We start from the raw sequence: 21872 nt of genomic DNA, 5'->3' as shown, positions 1-21872 counted from the left end.
GACTGTCTGTGAAAAATATAGCGCCACAAAAATATGAATCTTGCATGTTCTGCGTGTCTCAGTGTGAATGAATGGCACAATCATGCATTTTCGTTTAACACACATACTCAGGCGTACTTGACACTCGTGGTGTTTTCAGCCTCTGCCACCTTAATATAGGAGTACATGAAAACAATCTCTACAACCACTCTAATAGTCAATTTGTGAGCATTTTACTGTTTCTTCTAAGAAAAACTGTCGTCATATCATATACAAACAGAAACTTAAAGGACTTCAGAGCAACCTGTCAAAATAAAAGTTCGGTTTAATTTGAAGAAACTGTGACAGACACAGAATATTAAACTTAATGATAGTACTGCTACTAATAAAATTATTATTTAAAAAATTATTTTTTCAGGAATATTTATGAGAGGAAAATATTTACTGTAATTTATTTACCAGAAAAATATAAAAACACTGTATTTATGAAAAATAAAAGATATAAATTAAAAAAATATATGTTTTTTTATTAAACCAATTCATTAGAGATGTTTTTGATTATTATTATTTGCTTTTGATAATTCAATGGAATCCAGAAAATGTATGTAAATCACAGAGTTTGGTAAAAATAAAACTGAAAAAAAAATGAAAAAATGTTTCATAGGGTCTTAAAAATGTAATTTTTGTTAAAATGTAAGTTTCATGATTTAAATTAATTAGACACACATTTTGTGTAATATTTATATTGGTCTAGAAAAATTAAAATGAAAAAATACAAATCCGGAATCCAGAATTATTAAAACGGAAAAATTGGAATGTGGAAAAAATAAAATGGAATTTCAGAAAAATAAAATGGATTTTATAGGGCATTCATAAAAAAACAAAAAACACTCGTTATTATTTTATAACGTCTTGGTTGTACAGTCATAATTGATTTGTCAGTATATATGCTAGAATAAGTTTTTATTTGACAAACAAAAACAGTTGACCAATTGTATTTTTTTCTATGCATTCATACTGCCTGTGTGTTATGTGTTCATACTGACTATGTGTTAAAAATAAAACAATGTAAAATAATAAAAAATAAAATAGTATTTTTGTTTTGTATATGGAAATGTAATATATGATATAAACTGCCCTATATCAAGAGTGATATTATCATATGTTACCTATAAGGTGATACATAGTTTTCACATACAGACATTTTTGGGGTATATGAAGTTTATAACGTATATAAAATCCCATTAGTAAATGTTGTATATGTACTGTATGTATGTTAAAATACTGTCTATTTGATGATTTTGTATGTGGTATTATATGTAGCAATCATATGTCAACAATATATATTTAATTTATATATGCAACTGTATTCAAACAACATATAAAGTCTGTGTTTATGTACTTTTTTGCAATGATCTTTTTCAATGCATGTCTGTTTTTTATATTTACTTATATATTATCAACATGTATTAATAAGTTTTAGGATGGATATACATGTACATGACGTATATGTCCAAAAATCTATGCCATATATATTTGTATGGACTAGATAATATATGAAATTGTCCTCATTTCTACAAAGTTTCATGTGACAATTTATTTCAAATATGGAAAGTACAGTAACACTTTACAAAAAGGTCTCAGTTGTTAACCTAACATTATATTTACAAATGGGATCCATCTGATTTTACTCTAATTATGTAGCTGATCTAAAAACAATCCTAATTTTTTCTTCCAGTATGGACGGTCGGACAGCTACCGCGTGGCAACCACGCAGGACAAAGATGAGAAAGAGTCTCCCAAGAAGGGAAAGGGAGGGAAAGACCTGGATGACCTGAAGAAGGAAGTACCGCTGGTAAGACAAATCAACACATATCAAACATCTTCATGTGCATATATGACACTTCAAATATTTAATACTTACTATCAGTGACCTATAGTAATTTTATATTGTACATACTGTTTCTGTTATGTAATTCAGCCATAGTGCTTTCTAGGATTAGTTCATAAATTAATTGAAGTACACAATATTCTATTGATTTTTTTTTTTTTTTTTTTTTTTTTAAATACTGTTGTGGTTCAGTCTTTGTGGCCATTTGCACTCTATAGCAACTCTCTTGTTTTTTTCCCCCAGACAGAGCATAAGATGTCAATTGAAGAAGTATGCCGAAAATACAACACTGATATTGTACAGGTAAGTTTCTGACATCAACAGTGAACAATTTAACCATTTAAATCATCTAAACAAGACAAATGCAATATTAAAATACATCTTAAAATCCAAAAATAGTATTACAAGAATAAAGAATTTAAAAATAATCTCCAAAATACTTTTTTCTAGAATGAAGGTGTAGTTTTAAGAATAAAGTCAACCTTTTAAGATTAAAGTTGTAATATTTTGGGAATAAAGTTAAAACTCTGAGACTGATATTAAAGCATTATGAGATTAAAATAGCAATATTATGAGAATCTCATGGAAAAAACACATCAAAGTGAAGTCGAACTCTGGTTGTCATTTGAGATTGCAGAAAAGAGGCAATTTCCTGACTGTCCGTCTGGTTCTTTCTCCTGAATAAATTCAATTTCCTTCATAACTGCGGATGTGTCTGGATACTAAACATAACTCAATACTGATGCACCAAAAGACCAAGGAATTCTGTCTTGGTGAATCTTTTGCGGAAGTTTAATTGAACTCAATCCTCCATTTCCTCACTGATGAGGCTACTCTGGAACCCTGTTCCTATAATTGCATATATTGTGAATTTTTTTCCCCCTCAAAATATGTTTTTGTACATAAAATTACATTTTCCATCTCTTGGTATCTTTTTTTTTTTTTTTAAATACAGTCATCATTTGTTCACCCTTGTGTTTTTCCAAACCTGTATGGCTTTCTTTCTTCTGTGGGAAGCAAAAGAAGATGTTTAGAAAACTGTCTGTGTGTGTTTATTACATACAATGTAAGTCAAAGGGGTCCAATTTTTATTTTGAATCCAATTAGTTTTAAAATAATATTAAACTGTTCTGACTCTGTTTGATCTTGTAACATCTGAATTGTCAAATTTGATTTCATTTTTGTAATGATACTACTTAAATAGTCATACTTTCATTTTGCACTACAAAAAAAGTTATAGTGAAACCAGGGTTGCCAGGTAATTACAACAAAACCTCGGTGGGGGGTTCCCCGGTAAAAATTGCAGTCCGGGTGGTAAAATACATGGTTTTTGGTAGGGTTCCCCTGGTAAAATTTGCATTCCAGGGGATAAATATCACATCTCTGAGGTCGATTCAACCCGCAGACATGAAAAACAACCCGCAACAACAGTGTTAAACTTGGCAACGCTGGGTAAAACTATTCTATACTTTCTTTAATGCTCAAATTTAGGCCTCTAAATTATGATCACAATCAAAACTTTGCTGACAAACTTGTTTTCAATCTGCCATCTGCTATCTACTTGATAGTTTATACTTTTTTAGCAAGTAAAAGGTCTTTTAGATTAATTCTAAAAACATAAACCTTCACGTTGTGGTTCACATGTCATTTTGCTGTGAAATTGCATTGATTTTTATAAATTAATGCAAGAATAAATGTTTTATTATTAGTAATATTTCAAGATTCTTGATTATCCATGATCTTTTTTGGACAAATCATTAAAAATTCAAATGGTTAATCAGTTAAATTAAATCAAATTTGATACATATCAAATATAATACATCAGGCTTTTGATTAATGTTATTTTTAAGCTTTTTAAACTGTAAGCTTCAAGCACAGAACTAAGCATTTAAATATAATCTTACTAACAGTGTTGGGGAAAGTTACTTTTAAAAGTAATGCATTACAATTTTGCGTTACTCCCTGAAAGAGTAACTAATTACGTTACTTAGTTACTTTTTATGGAAAGTAATGCGTTACATTAATTACATTAATTTTTGCTTATTAGTATGGTTGAATTGCATCACCGAAGGTCAGCAGCAAAGACACTGGTTAATAAAATGGGATTAAATATATAAAGGATATGTGTTTTATTTAACATATTAATTATTGCAGGGTTGCGTCATATTCTGAGTTTGCATTGCTCTGTTTTTATTCATTTTGAGGAATACTGAATCTGTTTTTTTGTGATTGAGATGAATTAATGCATGTTCACATTTAGTCTAAAATACAGTAACATAATGTTTACTCAGATTTCCAAACAGGAGACTTGTCAATTAATAAATGGGGAAAAAAGTAACTGGCGTTACTTATTTGAAAAAGTAACTCAGATATTTTCTTAGAAATTTAAAAGTAATGCTTTGCTTTACTAGTTACTTGAAAAAAGTAATATTATTACGTAACTTGCATTGTTTGTAATGCCTTACCCCTAAAACTGCTTACTAACACATATAATTAGAAGATATAAAAGTGACAACTGATATTTAGATGAAGTTTGTAAGTAATTAAGATATTGATATTGCATAACTATGATATTGCATGAAACTATGCATAATAATATAATTATATGTAATTATGTAAATAATTCTGTAAGTAATCCGGTATATTGTTCATTGATACTGAAGCACTTCTCATTGATTTACATTACAAACTATCCAAATTTCAGCGTACTTTTTGGCCATATAAATGTCACATATGCACCAAATTGCATATTTTGCTCAGTTCAGGCCTTTAAATAAAACTTAGGTGTTTTTTGCTCCTCAAATACGTGACCACAAAACCAGTCATAAGGGTCAATTTTTTAAATTGGTTTATTAGGATAGGACAGTATTTGACCGAGATACAACTATTTGAAAATCTGGAATCTGAGGGTGCAAAAAACACCTTTAGAATTGTACAAATAAAGTTCTTAGCAATGCATATTACTAATAAAAAATTAAGTTTTGATATATTTATGGTGGGAAATTTACAAAATATCTTCATAGATCATGATCTTTACTTGTACTTAATATCCTAATGATTTTGGGCATAAAAGAAAAATTTATCATTTTGACCCATACAATGTATTTTTGGCTATTGCTACAAATATACCCATGCTACTTAAAACTGGTTTTGTGGTCCAGGGTCACATCTGACCTCCACACTGTCAGTATTTCATATTACATGAGCCTGATATATCAAATATGGTACTCAAAAATTAAAAATAAATAAATAAATTTGAGAATTTTAAAAAATATTTTAAAATAATTTGTTTAAAGCTTCATATGTATGTTTTGTTCTTCTGTGAAACATAAAAGAAGTTACAGTTTTTCTCAGTCGCTTTGGTGCATTTCTCAAATCTGAAATAAAATTCTCAAAACTACTTTTTCAACCTCTACATCATCTAGTCACTTGTGCACATCATAATAGCAGTTTCTCATTCTTTTGAACAAGTTGCGATTGTTTTGGTACATTCATGCAATTTATTATGTACATTTGTCTGCATTTTCCTGTTTTATCAGTAGTGTCATGTTGCTCAAAATGTATTATATAGTTCTCTGTGCAATGGTCTTACCCCTCAAAACATCATGTCACTTTTACATACACTCTGTATCATGAACATCTTACAGTAAAGACATCTAATAAAAGTCTATTGGACACCTGGTAGGAAACGTGCAGATGAGCGAACACTCTAAAAAATAAATCTTGCAGATGTAAATGTAGACGTAAAATCAGGGATATTTCTTTTTCTTGTCTATCACAATGATGTAATGCATTTTTTTCTTTTCTTTTTTCTTTTTTTTGTCCTATCCAGTCTCTTTCAATCAATATCTCACATACAGTAATGTGTACATTTGTACTTTTGAAATGGATATATGGCACACATAAAAATTGCAGCCTTCTGCATTTCAATACAGTAACTGTCATGCAAACTATTGCTATAGTTTACATCAGGTAATGCTAATAGAGTACACTTTTTGATTGACAACATGACTAAGCATTCTGACTATCTTGTTTGTGTACAATGACACAAGGACTTTTCATTCTGATGGCACTGATATGTTCATTGACATGCATACTTACTTTTGATAGATGAGCTAACTATTTTGAGTAAGTTACAGGCTTTTGTAGGTAATCCATTGTGTTGTGCTGTTTTGAGAAATGCACATACTTCTTTGCAAATGTTAAGGATGATTTGAGAAATGCACCAAAGCAACTGAGAAAAACTGTAATAGTAAACAGTTAATGGTCCCCATTGAATTAATGCATTAAAATACAATAAAATGGACGTCAATAGGGACCAGCAACTGTTTGTTTACCCAGGAAAACTATCCCTCTAACAGTGAACTGATTTCACTCTAATGAGCTTATCTGAAGCACTAATGTTTCAGAGCAGAAGCTGTGATCCCAACAAATCTCATAAACCACAGCACCGTCATCGCCCCCTAGCGGCAGTGCAGTAATGTTTGACATGAACTCTTGAGTCAGATTTCTTCTCACATTCTCTTCTCCCCTGAAGGGTCTGACTAATGCCAGGGCGGCGGAGTACCTTGCTCGTGACGGTCCGAACGCTCTCACCCCACCGCCCACCACCCCAGAATGGGTCAAATTCTGCCGACAGCTCTTTGGAGGATTCTCCATCCTTCTGTGGATCGGAGCCATCCTCTGCTTCCTGGCCTACGCCATCCAGGCCGCCACGGAGGACGAGCCTGCTGGAGACAATGTGAGAACTCATACATTTGCACAAAATATGTGTTATGCTGCTGTTTAGAGTGTGCCAGATTTAGGACAATTTTCCTGGGAGTAGATAAGGCATTTGTGACATAATCAGTAATCCTAATCAATAGATCTTTTATTTGTAATCTGTGTTATTTTTGTTAAATATGATGTGTTCCTTTTATAGTGTATTTAGTTTGGAGAAAAGCCATGGGCAGCAAAGAGCATTTTAAAGAGGTTGGGTTGACGATAAAAACAAGCGTTTTTCTCTGTTTTGGTTTTAGCAAATTAATTCTAAAACATTTTCAGTCTCTCTTTCAATAAATGTCTTGCACTTTGTTATGAGGCTGTATTTATTTGATAAAAAATACAGTAAAATCAGTAATATTGTGAAATATTATTATCATTTAAAATAACTCTTTTCTATTTGAATATGTTTTAAAGTGTAATTTATTCCTGTGATGCAAAGCTGAATTTTCAGTATCATTACTCCAGTCTTCAGTGTCACATGATTCTTCAGAAATCATTCTAATATGCTGATTTGCTGCTCAAGAAGCGTTTATTTTATTATCAATGTTGAAAACAGTGCTACTTCATATTTTTGTGCAATCTTCTTGAGTAGAAAGTTCACATTCAAAAGCATTTATTTGATAAATGAAGGGAAGCATTTAACCAAACGTGACAGTGAATTCATTTATTTCTGCTTCACAGTTGTATCTGGGGATCGTGTTGTCTGCTGTGGTCATCATCACCGGCTGCTTCTCCTACTTCCAGGAGGCCAAGAGCTCGAAGATCATGGAGTCTTTCAAGAACATGGTTCCCCAGGTACACAAAAACACTTTAAAAACCTCAGTTCTGATTCCTAGTCCTACTTCATCCAAATTATAATTAAAAAGTGAGAAAGTTTGCAGTGCATGTTTCTAGCTACTTCATAATAACAGTCCAGATCAAAAGGAAAACTCAAATAACCAATATACTCCAATCATCTTAATCCGCTGTTTTCCTCTCTGGTCATAATCCTAATTATCATCTCCCAGGGTTGAAGCTCTGAATCCTCCAGACTGTATTAATGCTCCTCTAATCTCTCCAATGGCCTTAGACTCGTTAGAATCTGAAATTGATGTATGTATGTGTGTGTGTGTGTGTGTGTGTGTCTGTGTGTGTGTGTGTGTGGTCCACAGCAAGCTTTAGTGATCCGTGAAGGTGAGAAGCTCCAGATTAACGCTGAGGAGGTGGTGGCTGGTGATCTAGTGGAGGTGAAGGGAGGAGACAGGATCCCTGCTGACCTCAGGATCATCTCTGCTCACGGCTGCAAGGTACAGTATCTAAACAAAGGCATGAGTGGAAATGTTTATGGCAGAGGCAATAGATGCTACTTACACCAAGTGTAAATAGCAATGAATTGTATTTACACCATCTAACAATAGGACTATTTTCTTTGTAATAATAGTAGTTACATGCTGTTTAGAAAACTTATATCATTTATGTTACATAAAACAGATATCTGCACCTCAGTATTGTAGTACATTATGAAACAGTATGCAATAATAGTGTATTGGGTGTAATTTAGAATTAGTATTAAAATTAATAAATGGATGCCCCCCCACACCTAACCCCAACCTTAACCGATAAACATGTTTTTTCTACTTTTCCGATTATTTCCTTCATTTTATTGAAAATAAAATCATTCTATCATTTTATCTATCTATCTATCGTTCTATCTTTCTATGCATCTATCTATCGTTCTATCATCGTTCAGTCAGTCTATCATTTTATCTATCTATCTATCTATCTATCGTTCTATCATTCTATCTTTCTATGTATCTATCGTTCTATCATCGTTCAGTCAGTCTATCATTCTATCATTTTATCTATCTGTCTATCTATCGTTCTTTCGTTCTATCTGTCTAGCGTTCTATCATTCTATCGTTCTGTCTGTCTATCTATCTATCTATCTATCTATCTATCTATCTATCTAACGTTCTGTCTATCAATCTATCATTCTATCAGCGTTCAGTCAGTCTATCATTTTATCTATCTGTCTATCTATGTATCTATCTATCTATCTGTCGTTCTATCATTCTATCGTTCTATCTATCTATCTGTCGTTCTATCATTCTATCGTTCTATCTATCTATCTATCTATCTATCTATCTATCTATCTATCTAACTGTCTATCTAGCGTTCTATCTATCTATCGTTCTATCATTCTATCATCGTTCAGTCAGTCTATCATTCTATCATTTTATCTATCTATCTATCTATCTATCTATCTATCTATCTATCTATCATTCTATCTATCTATCTATCTATCTATCTATCTATCTATCTATCTATCTATCTATCTATCTATCTATGTATCATTCTATCATTCTATCATTCTATCATTGTTCTATCAGTCTATCGTTCTATCATTTTATCTATCTATGAGAAATTTTCTACATAAAAATTTAAACTAAAACAAGGTTAAATTGGTTAAACTCAACAAAAAACAAAACAAAAAAAAAACAAATTAAAAATGTTTTACAATCATTTAAACACTTTTGTTTTTGCTTTTTTATTTTTAAATATTTACAGTTATTTATTTTACATTTTTTAAATTGGTTTTACAATTATTGTTTTTAATTATTTATTTATTTTATATTTTATATAATTATTTTATAATTATTTCAGAAATAATTATTTATTTAAAAAATTATTTTGAAAATTTTATTTTTTAATGTTTATTAAAGAATAGTATTATTAGAAAATCAGTTATATAATCAGTTATTTAAAATAAAAAATTTCTATCTATCTGTCTATTGTTCTATCGTTCTATTGTTCTATCATTCTGTTGTTTTTCTATCTATCTATATGACTGTCTTTCTGACTATAAGGCCTGAAAATCCTCAAACTATTTTATAAAAATCCTCAAACTAATTATTTTAAAACACTCACATGCTTTCAGACAAGGCTTCATCAAATCAACACTATTATATTACACATACATATATATTTTTTATTCTTCAGGTTGATAACTCCTCCCTGACGGGCGAATCAGAGCCTCAGACCAGGTCGCCTGACTGCACCCATGACAATCCTCTGGAAACCCGTAACATCGCCTTCTTCTCCACCAACTGCGTTGAAGGTACGGTTGCCATAGCAGCTGCATCACCGCTCCATTTTCTCGTCCATGCTGTCTCTCTCTCTCCCTCTCTCAATTTTTTCATTTCCTGTTCTTTATGAACTCATCTTCTCCGATCGATTTCTGCTTTTTCATTTCACTCTTTTTCCAATCTCTCTATTTTATCTTCCTGTTTTTGCCAAGAACAGCAATAGAGGAAAAATGTTGTCATGACAACAACCTCTCACTTCTGCACCCATCTTGCCACTCGTCTGCTGCCCACACGATTGCTCACACCCTCGTTTTTCACTCTGTTTTTCCACACATTTCTCTTTCGGTGTCACTCTTTTGGCTTCGTTTTGATGATAAAACACTTATCATTTCAGATCTGACTGAATAAATGAATAATTCTGCAGGAGCTAAATACATTTTCTTCATTATCACTATCACTGCTGAATTCCAATTAAGGTTTTATCGTTTCATCGAATTGAATTTTTCACAGGTTTTCTACCTGTGAATGATGATTAATATTCATTATAACAAATCCAGCTACTTTGATTAAAGCAATTACATATATAGCTCTTTCAGAAAGGACTGATCTCAGCTCTCAGTCAGTGTTAGTGCAGTATAAATGTGTCTGCAGCTCTTGTCAGTTGTGTAATGCTGTTGTTTTGATAGGTCAGGAGATGTTGCATATGTCCACTGCTCAGCAGGGTGTCAGTGTTTCGTGATCTCAGACAATGTCCTTCCTCTAAATTCAGACTCAGTTTCAGGGTGACGCTCTCCTGCCACCATGTGGTGAATTAGAGAAATACACAAGAGGCTTCTAGAATGTAGCACAGAACTCTCTCCTGGGATGTGGAATGAAATCATTACAAAACAAGACTATATATATATATATATATATATATATATATGTATACACTGCTGGATCAGTAAGATGTAATGTTTTTTTAAAGAAGTCTCTTATTTTCATCATAGATCTATTTATTTGATCGAACATACAGAAAAAAAGGTAATATTATGAAATATTATTACAGTTTAAAATAAGAGTTTTCTATTTGAATATACATTAAAATATAATTTATTTCTGTGATGCAAAGCTGAATTTTCACCAGTCTTCAGGATCACATGATCCTTCAGAAATCATTCTAATATGCTGATTTATTATCAGTGTTGGAAACAGTTGTACTACTTAATATTGTTTTTGGAACCTGTGATACATTTTTCCAGGATTCTTTGATAAATAGAAAGTTAAAAAGAACAGCATTTATTCAAAATAGAAATCTTTAACACGATTTAACACATCCTTGCTGAATAAAATATTTCTTTTAAAGAAAGAAAGAAAAACTTTAATCGGTAGTGTATATTGTTACAAAAGATTTCTATTTTGAATGAACCCTGTTCTTTTTAATATTTTATTCATCAAAGAATTCTGAAAAAAAGTATTACAGGTTTCCAAAAAAAAAAATTAAAATAAAAATTAAGCAGCACAAGTGTTTCCAACATTGATAATCAACATATTAGACTGATTTGTGAAGGATCATGTGATGCTGAAGACTGAAGTAATGATGCTGAAAATTCAGCTTTGCATCACAAAAATAAATTCAGTTTTAAAATGTATTAAAATAGAAAACCACTATTTTAAATTGCAATAATGTTTCACAATATTACTGTTTTTTCTGTATTTTTAATCAAATAAATGTAGCCTTGATGAGCAGAAAAAGACTTAATTAAAAAGTTAATTAAAAGTCTTACTGATCACAAACAAGAATGTATATGAGACACTAATTTTAGTTTCTTAGGGGGGTTAATGTTTTTGTATTTAAAGAGAAATGTATATAGCAAAATCTAATATTCAACATCAGAAGGGCTCAATAAATAAAATAAATACAAAAATGATTTACGCATGCAATTTTTAGTTTTTTATATATATTTTTTTAAATAAATTAATGTCTTTATTCAGCAAGAAGGCTTTAAATGAATCAAAAGTGACAGTAAAGACATTTATAATGTTACAAAAAATTCTGTTCTAAAAAATAAATTCTGTTCTTTTGAACTTTCTATTCATCAAAGAATCCTGAAAGAAAATCAGTTTTCACAAAATATTAAGCAGCACAACTGTTTTCATCATTGATAATAATATGAAATATTGCCTGAGCAGCAAATCAGCATATTCAGAATCAGAATGATTTTTGAAGGATCATGTGGCACTGAAGACTAAAGTAAAGATGCTGAATAAATAAAAGTTGTATAAATTTTGTGCAACTAGCAATACTACTACTAAAAATAACATTCTTTTGTCTCACATAATAAGATAATATCAACTTAGATAAGTATCTCCTGTAATTCTATTTGTGACCCTGGACCACAAAACCAGTCTTAAGTAGCACAGGTATATTTGTAGCAATAACCAAAAATACATTGTATGGGTCAAAATTTGTGATTTTTGTTTTATGCCAAAAATCAGTAGGATATTAAGTAAAGATCATGTTCCATAAACATATTTTGTAAAATTCCTACCGTAAATACAGTATATCAAAACTTCCTTTTTGATTAGTAACATGCATTGCTAAGAACTTCATTTGGACAACTTTAAAGGCAATTTTCTCAATTTTTTGCACCCTCAGATTCCAGATTTTCAAATAATTGTATCTCAGCCAAGTGTTGTCCTATCCTAACAATCCATACATCAATGGAAAGCTTATTTTCATATGAAAAAATCTGAATTTAAAAAAATGTACCCTTAGGACTGGTTTTGTGGTCCAGGGTCATATTTATGTATTTGCTAAGTAGCCATGTAATAATTGAGATAATGTCATCTGGTCATTATAACAATGTCCTTCTGTTCCCTTCTCCTGTCAGGTACCGCTCGTGGAATTGTTGTTTGCACCGGTGACCGCACCGTCATGGGCCGCATTGCTACTCTGACCTCCGGCCTGGAGACCGGAAAGACCCCCATCGCCAAGGAGATCGAGCACTTCATCCACATCATCACCGGCGTGGCCGTCTTCCTGGGCGTTACCTTCTTCATCCTGTCAATCATCCTGGGCTACACCTGGCTGGAGGCCGTCATCTTCCTCATCGGCATCATCGTCGCCAACGTGCCAGAGGGACTGCTGGCCACCGTCACTGTGAGGACTCCTGCTTTCTCCCTTTCTTTCTCAGTGTCTCAGTGATTTTGTAGTGTGTATCGGTGTCCCTGCTAGTGTTTTAATGTCTTTCTGTGAAACGTAGGTGTTTGTTTTTGTTATTTTTTAGTAGAATTTGTGACTTAAAGTGTGTGTTTGTCATCGTTTTTGTTACTTTTTCTTTCGTTCATGGCTTTGTTTGGAATGGACACACAACATACTAACATACTTCACAGTGTGTACTACGTACTGCACAGTATGTACTGCACACTGACTACTGAGTATGTGAAATAATATGTGAAACAGTATACCGTACGCACCATATGCAATGAGTAGCAATAATATGTCCATAAGTAAATTTACACTACTGTTTCAAACAGGGTTGTACAAAGTGCTTGCAGTACTTGAATTTAACTTTTAAGGCCTAGAAAACCCTTGAAAATAGCGATATTCCTGAAGAATACTTGAAGAAACTTGAAAAGTGTTTGAATTATTTAAAGACAATGTATCTATCAAATAAGTGTTTAATCTTGTGAATTAGCACATATCTTTTCACGCTAAATTCACACAATTAAAAAAACATACCTTTTTCACTTATTTCAGTTAATGTCAGAAAACTATTGAGCTAAGCAAGTAGTAGTACTGACAGTGTTTGTATAAACATGGCTGAAGATGTGAAAAGAGGAACAGATGAACCAAATCACTCACTCAATTACTCCAGTCTTCACTCGAACCAAGTCATCAAACTTGTGACTTCGATCATTCATTTCAAGCAATTCACTAGCAAAAACCAGATCAAAATAAAATAGCCATTTATTTTTGAATTTCAAAATGATTTTAAAAGACGTAGTGATGGGTGAAATGGAGCTCTTTGAAACTCTGAATCAGTTAAACCATTGCGAATCTTTTGCTTTAGATCGGAACTTTGGAGCGCGAATCGTGATTCATTTGATTCAGATCGGAATTCCGGATCGGGTTCGTGAATCTTTTTCCTTTAGATCGGAATTTCGGAGTGTGGATCACGAATCTTTTGATTCAGATCAGAACTTCGGAGCATGGATCGCGATTCATTTGATTCAGATCGGAACTTTGGAGTGGGTTTGTGAATATTTTGCTTTAAATCGGAACTTCGGAGCGGGTTTTTGAATATTTTGCTTTATATCGGAATTTCAGAGCGTGGATCAGGAATCTTTTGATTCAGATCAGAACTTCGGAGCATGGATCGTGATTCATTTGATTCAGATCGGAACTTTGGAGTGGGTTTGTGAATATTTTGCTTTAAATCGGAACTTCGGAGCGGGTTTTTGAATATTTTGCTTTATATCGGAATTTCAGAGCGTGGATCAGGAATCTTTTGATTCAGATCAGAACTTCGGAGCATGGATCGTGATTCATTTGATTCAGATCGGAACTTTGGAGTGGGTTTGTGAATATTTTGCTTTAAATCGGAACTTCGGAGCGGGTTTTGAATATTTTGATTTAGATCTGAACTTCGGAGCATGGATCGCGAATCATTTGATTCAGATCGAAGTTTTGAAGTGGGTTTGTGAATGTTTCACTTTAGATAGAAACTTTGGAGCGTGGATTGCGATTACTTTGATCCAGATCGGAATATTCGAAGCCAGGATCATGAATCATTTGATTTAGATCGGAACTTCGGAGCGAGTTTTTGAACATTTTGCTTTATATTGGAATTTCGGAGCGTGGATTATAAATCATTTGATTCAGATCAGAACTTCGGAGCGGGTTCACGAACATTTTGCTTTATATCAGAATTTCAGAGCGTGAATCGTGAATCATTTGATTCAGATCAGAGTTTCGAAGTGGGTTTGTGTATTTTTTGCTTTAGATCGAAACTTTGGAGCGTGGATTGCGATTCATTTGATTCAGATCGGAACTTCAGAGCATGGATCGCAAATCATTTGATTCAGGTCAGAACTTCGGAGCAGGTTTTTGAACATTTTGCTTTATATCGGAATTTCGGAGCGTGGATCGCAAATCATTTGATTCAGATCGGAACTTCGGAGCGGGTTCATGAACATATTGCTTTAGCTGGGAACTTTGGAGTGTAGATCACAAATCATTTAATTTAGATCGGAACTTCAGAGTGGATTTGTAAATCTTTTGTTTCGATCGGAATTTCGGAGCGTGGATCATGAATCATTTAATTCAGATCAAAACTTCAGAGCAGGCTTGTGAATCTTCGGCGTGTGGATCGCAAATCATTTGATTCAGATCGAAACTTCGGAGCAGATTTGTGAATCTTTTGCTTTAGATCAGAACTTTGGAGTGTGGATCGTGATTCACTTGATTAATTTGATTTGACACAGGAATTGGATCAATTTTTGCACATGTTCAGTAGTAGTTTTTTTACAAAAAAACTAGAAAGTGAGTGAATTTTGGTTTGGTGTAGTTTCTTTCAGGTGGGGTCAGGATAAAGGAAAGCCAGACTTCAGTTTCTACTACTATCATTCTTCTCTAATTCAAGTATTACAGTTATGTGCCATTCTGAACATATTCCATGAGATTTTATTTAGACACTTTAATTTCAGTGAATCCGTTTTCTGTCCTTTTTCGCCTCTGTTTCATTTAGTTTCTTCTTCAGTGTAACTCTTGATGGTGTTTGTGAGTGTTGTGGCTTCTCGTCCGTGGTTGTGTGGTGTCAGTGAACGCTCCCGTAGTGTTGAATATCATCATGTGTGTTCTTGAACTGTATTCCCTCTCTCTAATCCTTCGTATCTGTGACTCTTCGTGACTCTATCGTCTCTCTCTCTCTCTCTGTCTGTTCCTCTCTTTCTCTTTCCTGTGTTCTTTTACAGACTCTCACTGTTGAAAGCCTAGGCCAATATGAAAATCTGAAAAAGTATTACTCTGTGGTATCTCTAGTTGCCTGTGAGAGCTAATGGCTGCCACATAGAGACTGACGGGGCTCTGGCTGTGCTGTGCTTTGCTGTGCTGGGCTGTGCATTGAGGCTGGCCTGTGCCTCTGGCTGCCGTGCACAACTAGGCCTGAAATATACTCTACGTAGACATCAATATTTCTATTTGGAAATGTGTACTTCATAATGCGATGCAAATATGCATGCTAAAAATGCATGCTAAATACACTGACACTGAGGATGGTGAGACTTCTTGCAAATATACACACACAGTCAAAAGTTTTTGAACAGTAAGATTAGTAATGTTTTCTAAAGAAGTCTCTTCTGCTCACCAAGCCTGCATTTATTTGATTCAAAGTACAGCAAAAACAGTACAATTTTGAAATATTTTTACTATTTAAAATAACTGTTGTCGATTTGAAATTTTTTTTTTTTTCAAATTTTTTAAAATGCAATTTATTTCTGTGATTTCAAAGCTTAAATTTTTGCATTACTACTCCAGTCACATGATCCTTCAGAAATCATTCTAATATTCTGATTTGCTGCTCAAAAAAACATTTATTTTTATTATTATTATGATTATTATTATTATTATTATTATTATTATTATCATTATTATTATTATGTTGAAAACAGCTAAATAGATTTTTTCAGGTTTCTTTGATGAATAGAAGAACATCATTTATCTGAAATAGAAATCTTTTGTAACATTATAAATGTCTTTATCATCACTTTTGATCAATTTAAAGCATAAAAATGTTTCTTGAATAGCAAATCAGCATGTTAGAATGATTTCTGAAAGATCATGTGACACTGGAGACTGGAGTAATGTTAAAAATGTAGCTTTGATCACAAAAGTTAATTACATTTTAAAATATTTAAAATTTAAATAGAAGGAAGTTATTTCAAATAATAAAAATATTTCACAATATTACTGCTTTTGCTGTATTTTGGATCAAATAAATGCAGGCTTGGTGAGCTGAAGAGACTTCTTTAAAAAACATTAAAAATCATTAAAAAAAAAAAGCATGAAAAAACTTTTGACTGGTAGTGTAAATAAAAAACAAATAAATAAATGTATACATTTTATTTTGACTAAACTTGCTAATTTTATATTTATACATTTTTTATACATTATATATTTACAGTAAATGGTAATTAGTCTTTTAAAATTAATATGAATAAATTAGTGTAATGCGTTTATTGTTAACCTCTTTATTTTTTACCTAAAATGATGTCCATAAGAATTAATTCTACTCAACAGTTTTTATTGTAAATTGTGAAAGATTTTTTTTTAATTTTCAACACTTATAATGTACAATAAAACACAACAAAAAGGGAAAAAAACAATTAACAAACAAAAAGTAACAAAAAATATACTGTAGCTTTTATGTTTTTTTATGTTTTTGAAAGAAAATTCTTATGCTCACCAAGCCAGCATTTATTATGTGAAATATTATTACAGTTCAAAATAACTCTTTTCGATTTAAAAAAATATTTTAAAATATGATTTATTTCTATGGTGCAAAGCTGAATTTTCAGCATCATTACTCCAGTCTTCAGTGTCACCTGATCCTTTACAAATCATTGCAATATGCTGAACTGATTTGATTTTTTACTGTTATCAATGTTGAAAACAGTTGTGCTGACCTATATAACTTGCATATGTTTCATTGATTAAAAAAATGATATTGGACTTTATAAAAGCACAAAATAGATAATTATTAACATGATATTGGTTAAATTTAGATTTTTAAATATCTCTTGATTTTTGCTTTTAAATGCTGAAAACTAGTAAAATGTTTTCCATATCTTTTTGATTAAATTTTGATTGATTTTTATGGTTTTTTTTCACACCGAATCTGATTGTAGTTGTAGTCTGTCATAAGACAAATTGTGGTCTAAAAGTCTTATTATTATTATAGTCATAACTAAAATTTGAAAAAAGAAAATGTGTAGTAAATCCATTTTGGACGTACTTGTCCTCAGAAAAAAATGTATGGTCTGCACAAATGTTTAGTTTATCCTCACCCAAGTGAACCTTTATTTAACATAATCTGGGTTATATATTTTTATATCTTGTGTCATATTGTAGAGTGTTGTTCTGACCTGACTCGCTCCTACCAAGTGACAAATGAATTTGTGCAAATAAAACTAGACATTACGTAGAGTATGTTTCCGACCTCTCTGCTTCCTGCTGTGCTTTGCTTTGCTCCTCAGAGCCTCTTTTTGATTTCACACGGTTCTGTTACTGCACGAGGCTGCATTGTGCCCCATGACCAGCAGTGTAATGTCACTAAAACTCTGTTTGCTTCTTTTTCTCTCCACCTCTTTTTCCTTTCAACTTCTGCCTCACACTTCCTTTTGTTCTGTTATTCTGCTCCTCTGTGTCTTCTTTTCTGTTTCTCTCTTTCTGTCGTTCTGTTTGCGTCTCTCAGGTGTGTCTGACGCTCACGGCCAAGCGCATGGCCCGTAAGAACTGCCTGGTGAAGAATCTGGAGGCCGTGGAGACGCTGGGATCCACCTCCACCATCTGCTCCGATAAAACCGGCACCCTGACGCAGAACCGCATGACTGTCGCTCACATGTGGTTCGACAATCAGATTCATGAGGCTGACACCACTGAAGATCAGTCGGGTGAGTTGATAGTATAAGTGCCGGTTGCTTAATACTTAATATTTCTTGAGCAGCAAATCAGCATATTAAAATGATTTCTGAAGGATCACTGAAGACTGGAGTAAAGGTGCTGAAAATTCAGCTTTGCATCACAGGAATAAATTACATTTTAAAATATATTCAAATAGAAATCAGTGATTTTAAATTTAGAAGTATTTTAAAATGTTACTGTTTTTACTGTATTTTGACCAAATAAATGCAGCCTCGGCGAGCAGATAAGACGTTGTTTGATACTATATTGATCCGTGTGTGTTCTCTAATAGGTGCATCCTTTGACAAGAGCTCTGGGACGTGGTTGTCTCTGGCCCGTGTGGCGGCGCTCTGTAACAGAGCCGTGTTTAAGGCGGGACAGGAATCTCTGCCCATCCTGAAGCGCGACGTTGCGGGTGACGCCTCTGAATCGGCTCTTCTCAAGTGCATTGAGCTCTCCTGTGGATCCGTCAAAGCCATGAGGGACAAGAACAAGAAAGTGGCTGAAATTCCATTCAACTCCACCAATAAATACCAGGTTTGTGTATTGTTAAATGTCCGACGTGACTGTATCCAGCAGCACCCATTGTGTCCAGCATTCATGAACTTGGTTAAAATTCATAAAGATAAAAAGCTTTTGTAACATTATGCACTATGCCATTCAAAAGCTTATTTTTGGGAAGGAAATTATAGAAATTAATACTTTTATTTAGCAAGGATGCTTTAAATGGATAAAAAGTTATGATAAAGACATTTATAATGTTACAAAAGATTTCTATTTCAAGTAAATGCTGTTCTTCTGAGCTATCTGTTCATCAGAGAAACCTGAGAAAATTCTACTCAGCTGTTTTCAACATAATAATAATAATAATAATAATAATAATAATAAATGTTTTTTGAGCAGCAAATCAGAATTAGAATGATTTCTGAAGGATCATGTTATGATGCTGAAAATTCAGCTTTGAAATCACAGGAATAAATTGCATTTTAAAATATATTCAAATAGAAAGCAGTTATTTTAAATAGTAAAAATATTTCAATTTTTTTTTAACCAAAAACTTTTGACTGGTAGTGTATATGGTTATATATAGTTATATAGTTATAGTTATATACTTATATATATAGTTAGTTTTTTAAATAAATATAGTGCAATTCAAACCAATATTAAATAGTACAAATTAATGTTATCATTTATATCAGTGAGTAAGAAAAACTGTATATTGTAGGTCCTGTCACACTTTTCTGTAGGTTTACCACAATTTTTAAAACCCTTTTACATTCAATACTTTATTTGATATATGTATATATAGATAGACAGATAGATAGATATAATAAATATTACTTGTCATACAGATTTTTTATATTATATGCCTACTTTTATTATATTTATATTATATTCATGTAAATATAGTCTCCTAATTAACAAAATATTGTTTAAAAATGGTTTTAGATAGATATAGTCACACCAAAGAACACAATTTCCCAAATATATTTAATTTAAATAAAAAAAGTAAATATATTATAAAAAACAGAGAAAGTGTTATTAAAAACTAATACATTTTTGTCCGTCAACAATAATAATAACTACAATACTTTAACCATTTTAATTTCTTTAAAACTGATTGTGAATGATTTTATCTAAAGAAAACTACAGACTGATTTAGTCCATTTTTTAAATTACAATTTATTAAAAGATTAGAAATTATTTTATCTAAAGAAAACTAGGCAAATTTAGTTTATTTTTAAAATTAGGATTTATTAAATTGATTATGAATGATTTTATCTATAAAGAAAACTACGGACTAATTTAGTCCATTTTTTAAATTAGAATTTATTAAAATGATTAGAAATTATTTTATCTAAACAAAACTAGGCAAATTTAGTTTTTTTTTTTTTTAAATTAGGATTTATTAAATTGATTATGAATGATTTTATCTATAAAGAAAACTACAGACTAATTTAGTCCATTTTTAAAATTAGAATTTATTAAAATGATTATAAATGATTTTATCTAAAGAAAACTACAGACTAATTTAGTCCATTTTTTAAGTTAGAATTTATTAAAATGATTAGAAATGATTTTATTTAAAAAAAAACTAGGCAAATTTAGTTTATTTTTTTAATTAAAATGTATTAAAATTGTTATAAATGATTTTATCGAAAGAAAACTAGGCTAATTTAGTTTTTTTTTTTTTTTTTTATTTATTAAATTGATTACGAATGATTTTATCTAAAGAAAACTACAATTACAGTTTTCAGTCCATTTTTTAAATTAGAATTTATTAAATTGACTATGAATGATTTTATCTAAAGAAAACTATACTTCTGCAGTCCATCATTTGACAATGCCATTCCTCTAAGATTTTTATTTAATTGTTGTGAATGATTAAACATGCTCATCTTTAGTCACATTTAACAGTTTATTCTGTTCTCATTAACACTCACTGTCATGTGCTCGGATGTGTTTTCACACCAGCTGTCCGTGCACGAGTCAGATGAGAGTACCGACAGCCACTACCTGCTGGTGATGAAGGGGGCGCCAGAGCGCATCCTGGACCGCTGCACCACCATCCTGCTGCAAGGCAAAGAGCAGCCCATGGATGAGGAATTGAAGGAGGCCTTCCAGAATGCCTACCTGGAACTCGGAGGACTGGGAGAAAGAGTGCTGGGTGAGAGATAGGGAGATGTGTACTCAAATAAAAAAATAGCTCTTAAAAATCATTTTAAAAAGTGCAACTTCTTCTGTCTTTTCTCCTCCTTCCATCCAGGTTTCTGCCACTTGTTTCTGCCCGAGGACAAGTACCCCAAAGGATTCGCCTTTGACACGGACGACATTAACTTCCAAACAGACAACCTGTGCTTTGTAGGTCTGATGTCCATGATTGACCCTCCCCGAGCCGCCGTCCCCGACGCTGTGGGCAAATGCCGCTCAGCTGGAATCAAAGTCATCATGGTGACCGGTGACCATCCCATCACGGCCAAGGCCATCGCTAAAGGTGTGGGGATCATCTCTGAGGGTAACGAGACCGTGGAGGACATCGCCGCTCGGCTTAATATTCCCGTCAGCCAGGTCAACCCCAGGTAGAGTATAAAAATACACAGATAGCTTTAACCCTTTAAACCCTTTAAAATTTGATACAAAGATTCAAGGCCTTTAAATGATCAACTTGATCTAAACTGGTGTACACAATCTACTACACTTAAAAATAAAGGTGCTTTAAAAGGTTCTTCACAGTGATGCCATAGAGGAACAATTTTTGGTTCCACAAAGAACCATTAAGTCAAAGGTTCTTTATAGAACCATCTCCTTTTTAACTTATTACAATCTGAAGAACCTTCTTTTGCCACAAAGAACAGAAAGGTTCTTCAGATTTTAAAGGTTCTTTATGGAACCAGTTAAACAAAAAAGGTTCTTTTATGGCAGCATCGTGAAGCATCTTTATTTTTAAGAGTGTATGTACTTTCTGTTTTTTTATTGATTTTCATATAGTAAATGGTAGAATAACCTT

At 32.3% G+C, this 21872-nt stretch overlaps 1 protein-coding gene across 1 annotated transcript in view; it reads left to right on the top strand.

The window, feature by feature from the left end:
• atp1a3a (ATPase Na+/K+ transporting subunit alpha 3a) overlaps positions 1 to 21872 on the top strand; it is a 43120-nt gene that overhangs the window by 9789 nt on the left and 11459 nt on the right. Inside the window, exons 2-12 of the mRNA XM_051137377.1 lie at positions 1718 to 1834; positions 2114 to 2173; positions 6408 to 6611; positions 7316 to 7429; positions 7786 to 7920; positions 9614 to 9731; positions 12573 to 12841; positions 18156 to 18354; positions 18657 to 18901; positions 20840 to 21032; positions 21132 to 21444. Of these exons, the coding sequence (XP_050993334.1) occupies positions 1718 to 1834; positions 2114 to 2173; positions 6408 to 6611; positions 7316 to 7429; positions 7786 to 7920; positions 9614 to 9731; positions 12573 to 12841; positions 18156 to 18354; positions 18657 to 18901; positions 20840 to 21032; positions 21132 to 21444 (1967 nt within the window). The remainder of the gene's footprint in view (positions 1 to 1717; positions 1835 to 2113; positions 2174 to 6407; positions 6612 to 7315; positions 7430 to 7785; positions 7921 to 9613; positions 9732 to 12572; positions 12842 to 18155; positions 18355 to 18656; positions 18902 to 20839; positions 21033 to 21131; positions 21445 to 21872) is intronic.

This window comes from Labeo rohita, chromosome 19, assembly GCF_022985175.1.
Source record: "Labeo rohita strain BAU-BD-2019 chromosome 19, IGBB_LRoh.1.0, whole genome shotgun sequence".
NCBI classification, from domain to species: Eukaryota; Metazoa; Chordata; class Actinopteri; order Cypriniformes; family Cyprinidae; genus Labeo; species Labeo rohita.
Note: the sequence above shows the minus strand (reverse complement) of the source record. Positions and strands in the feature narration are given on the sequence as shown.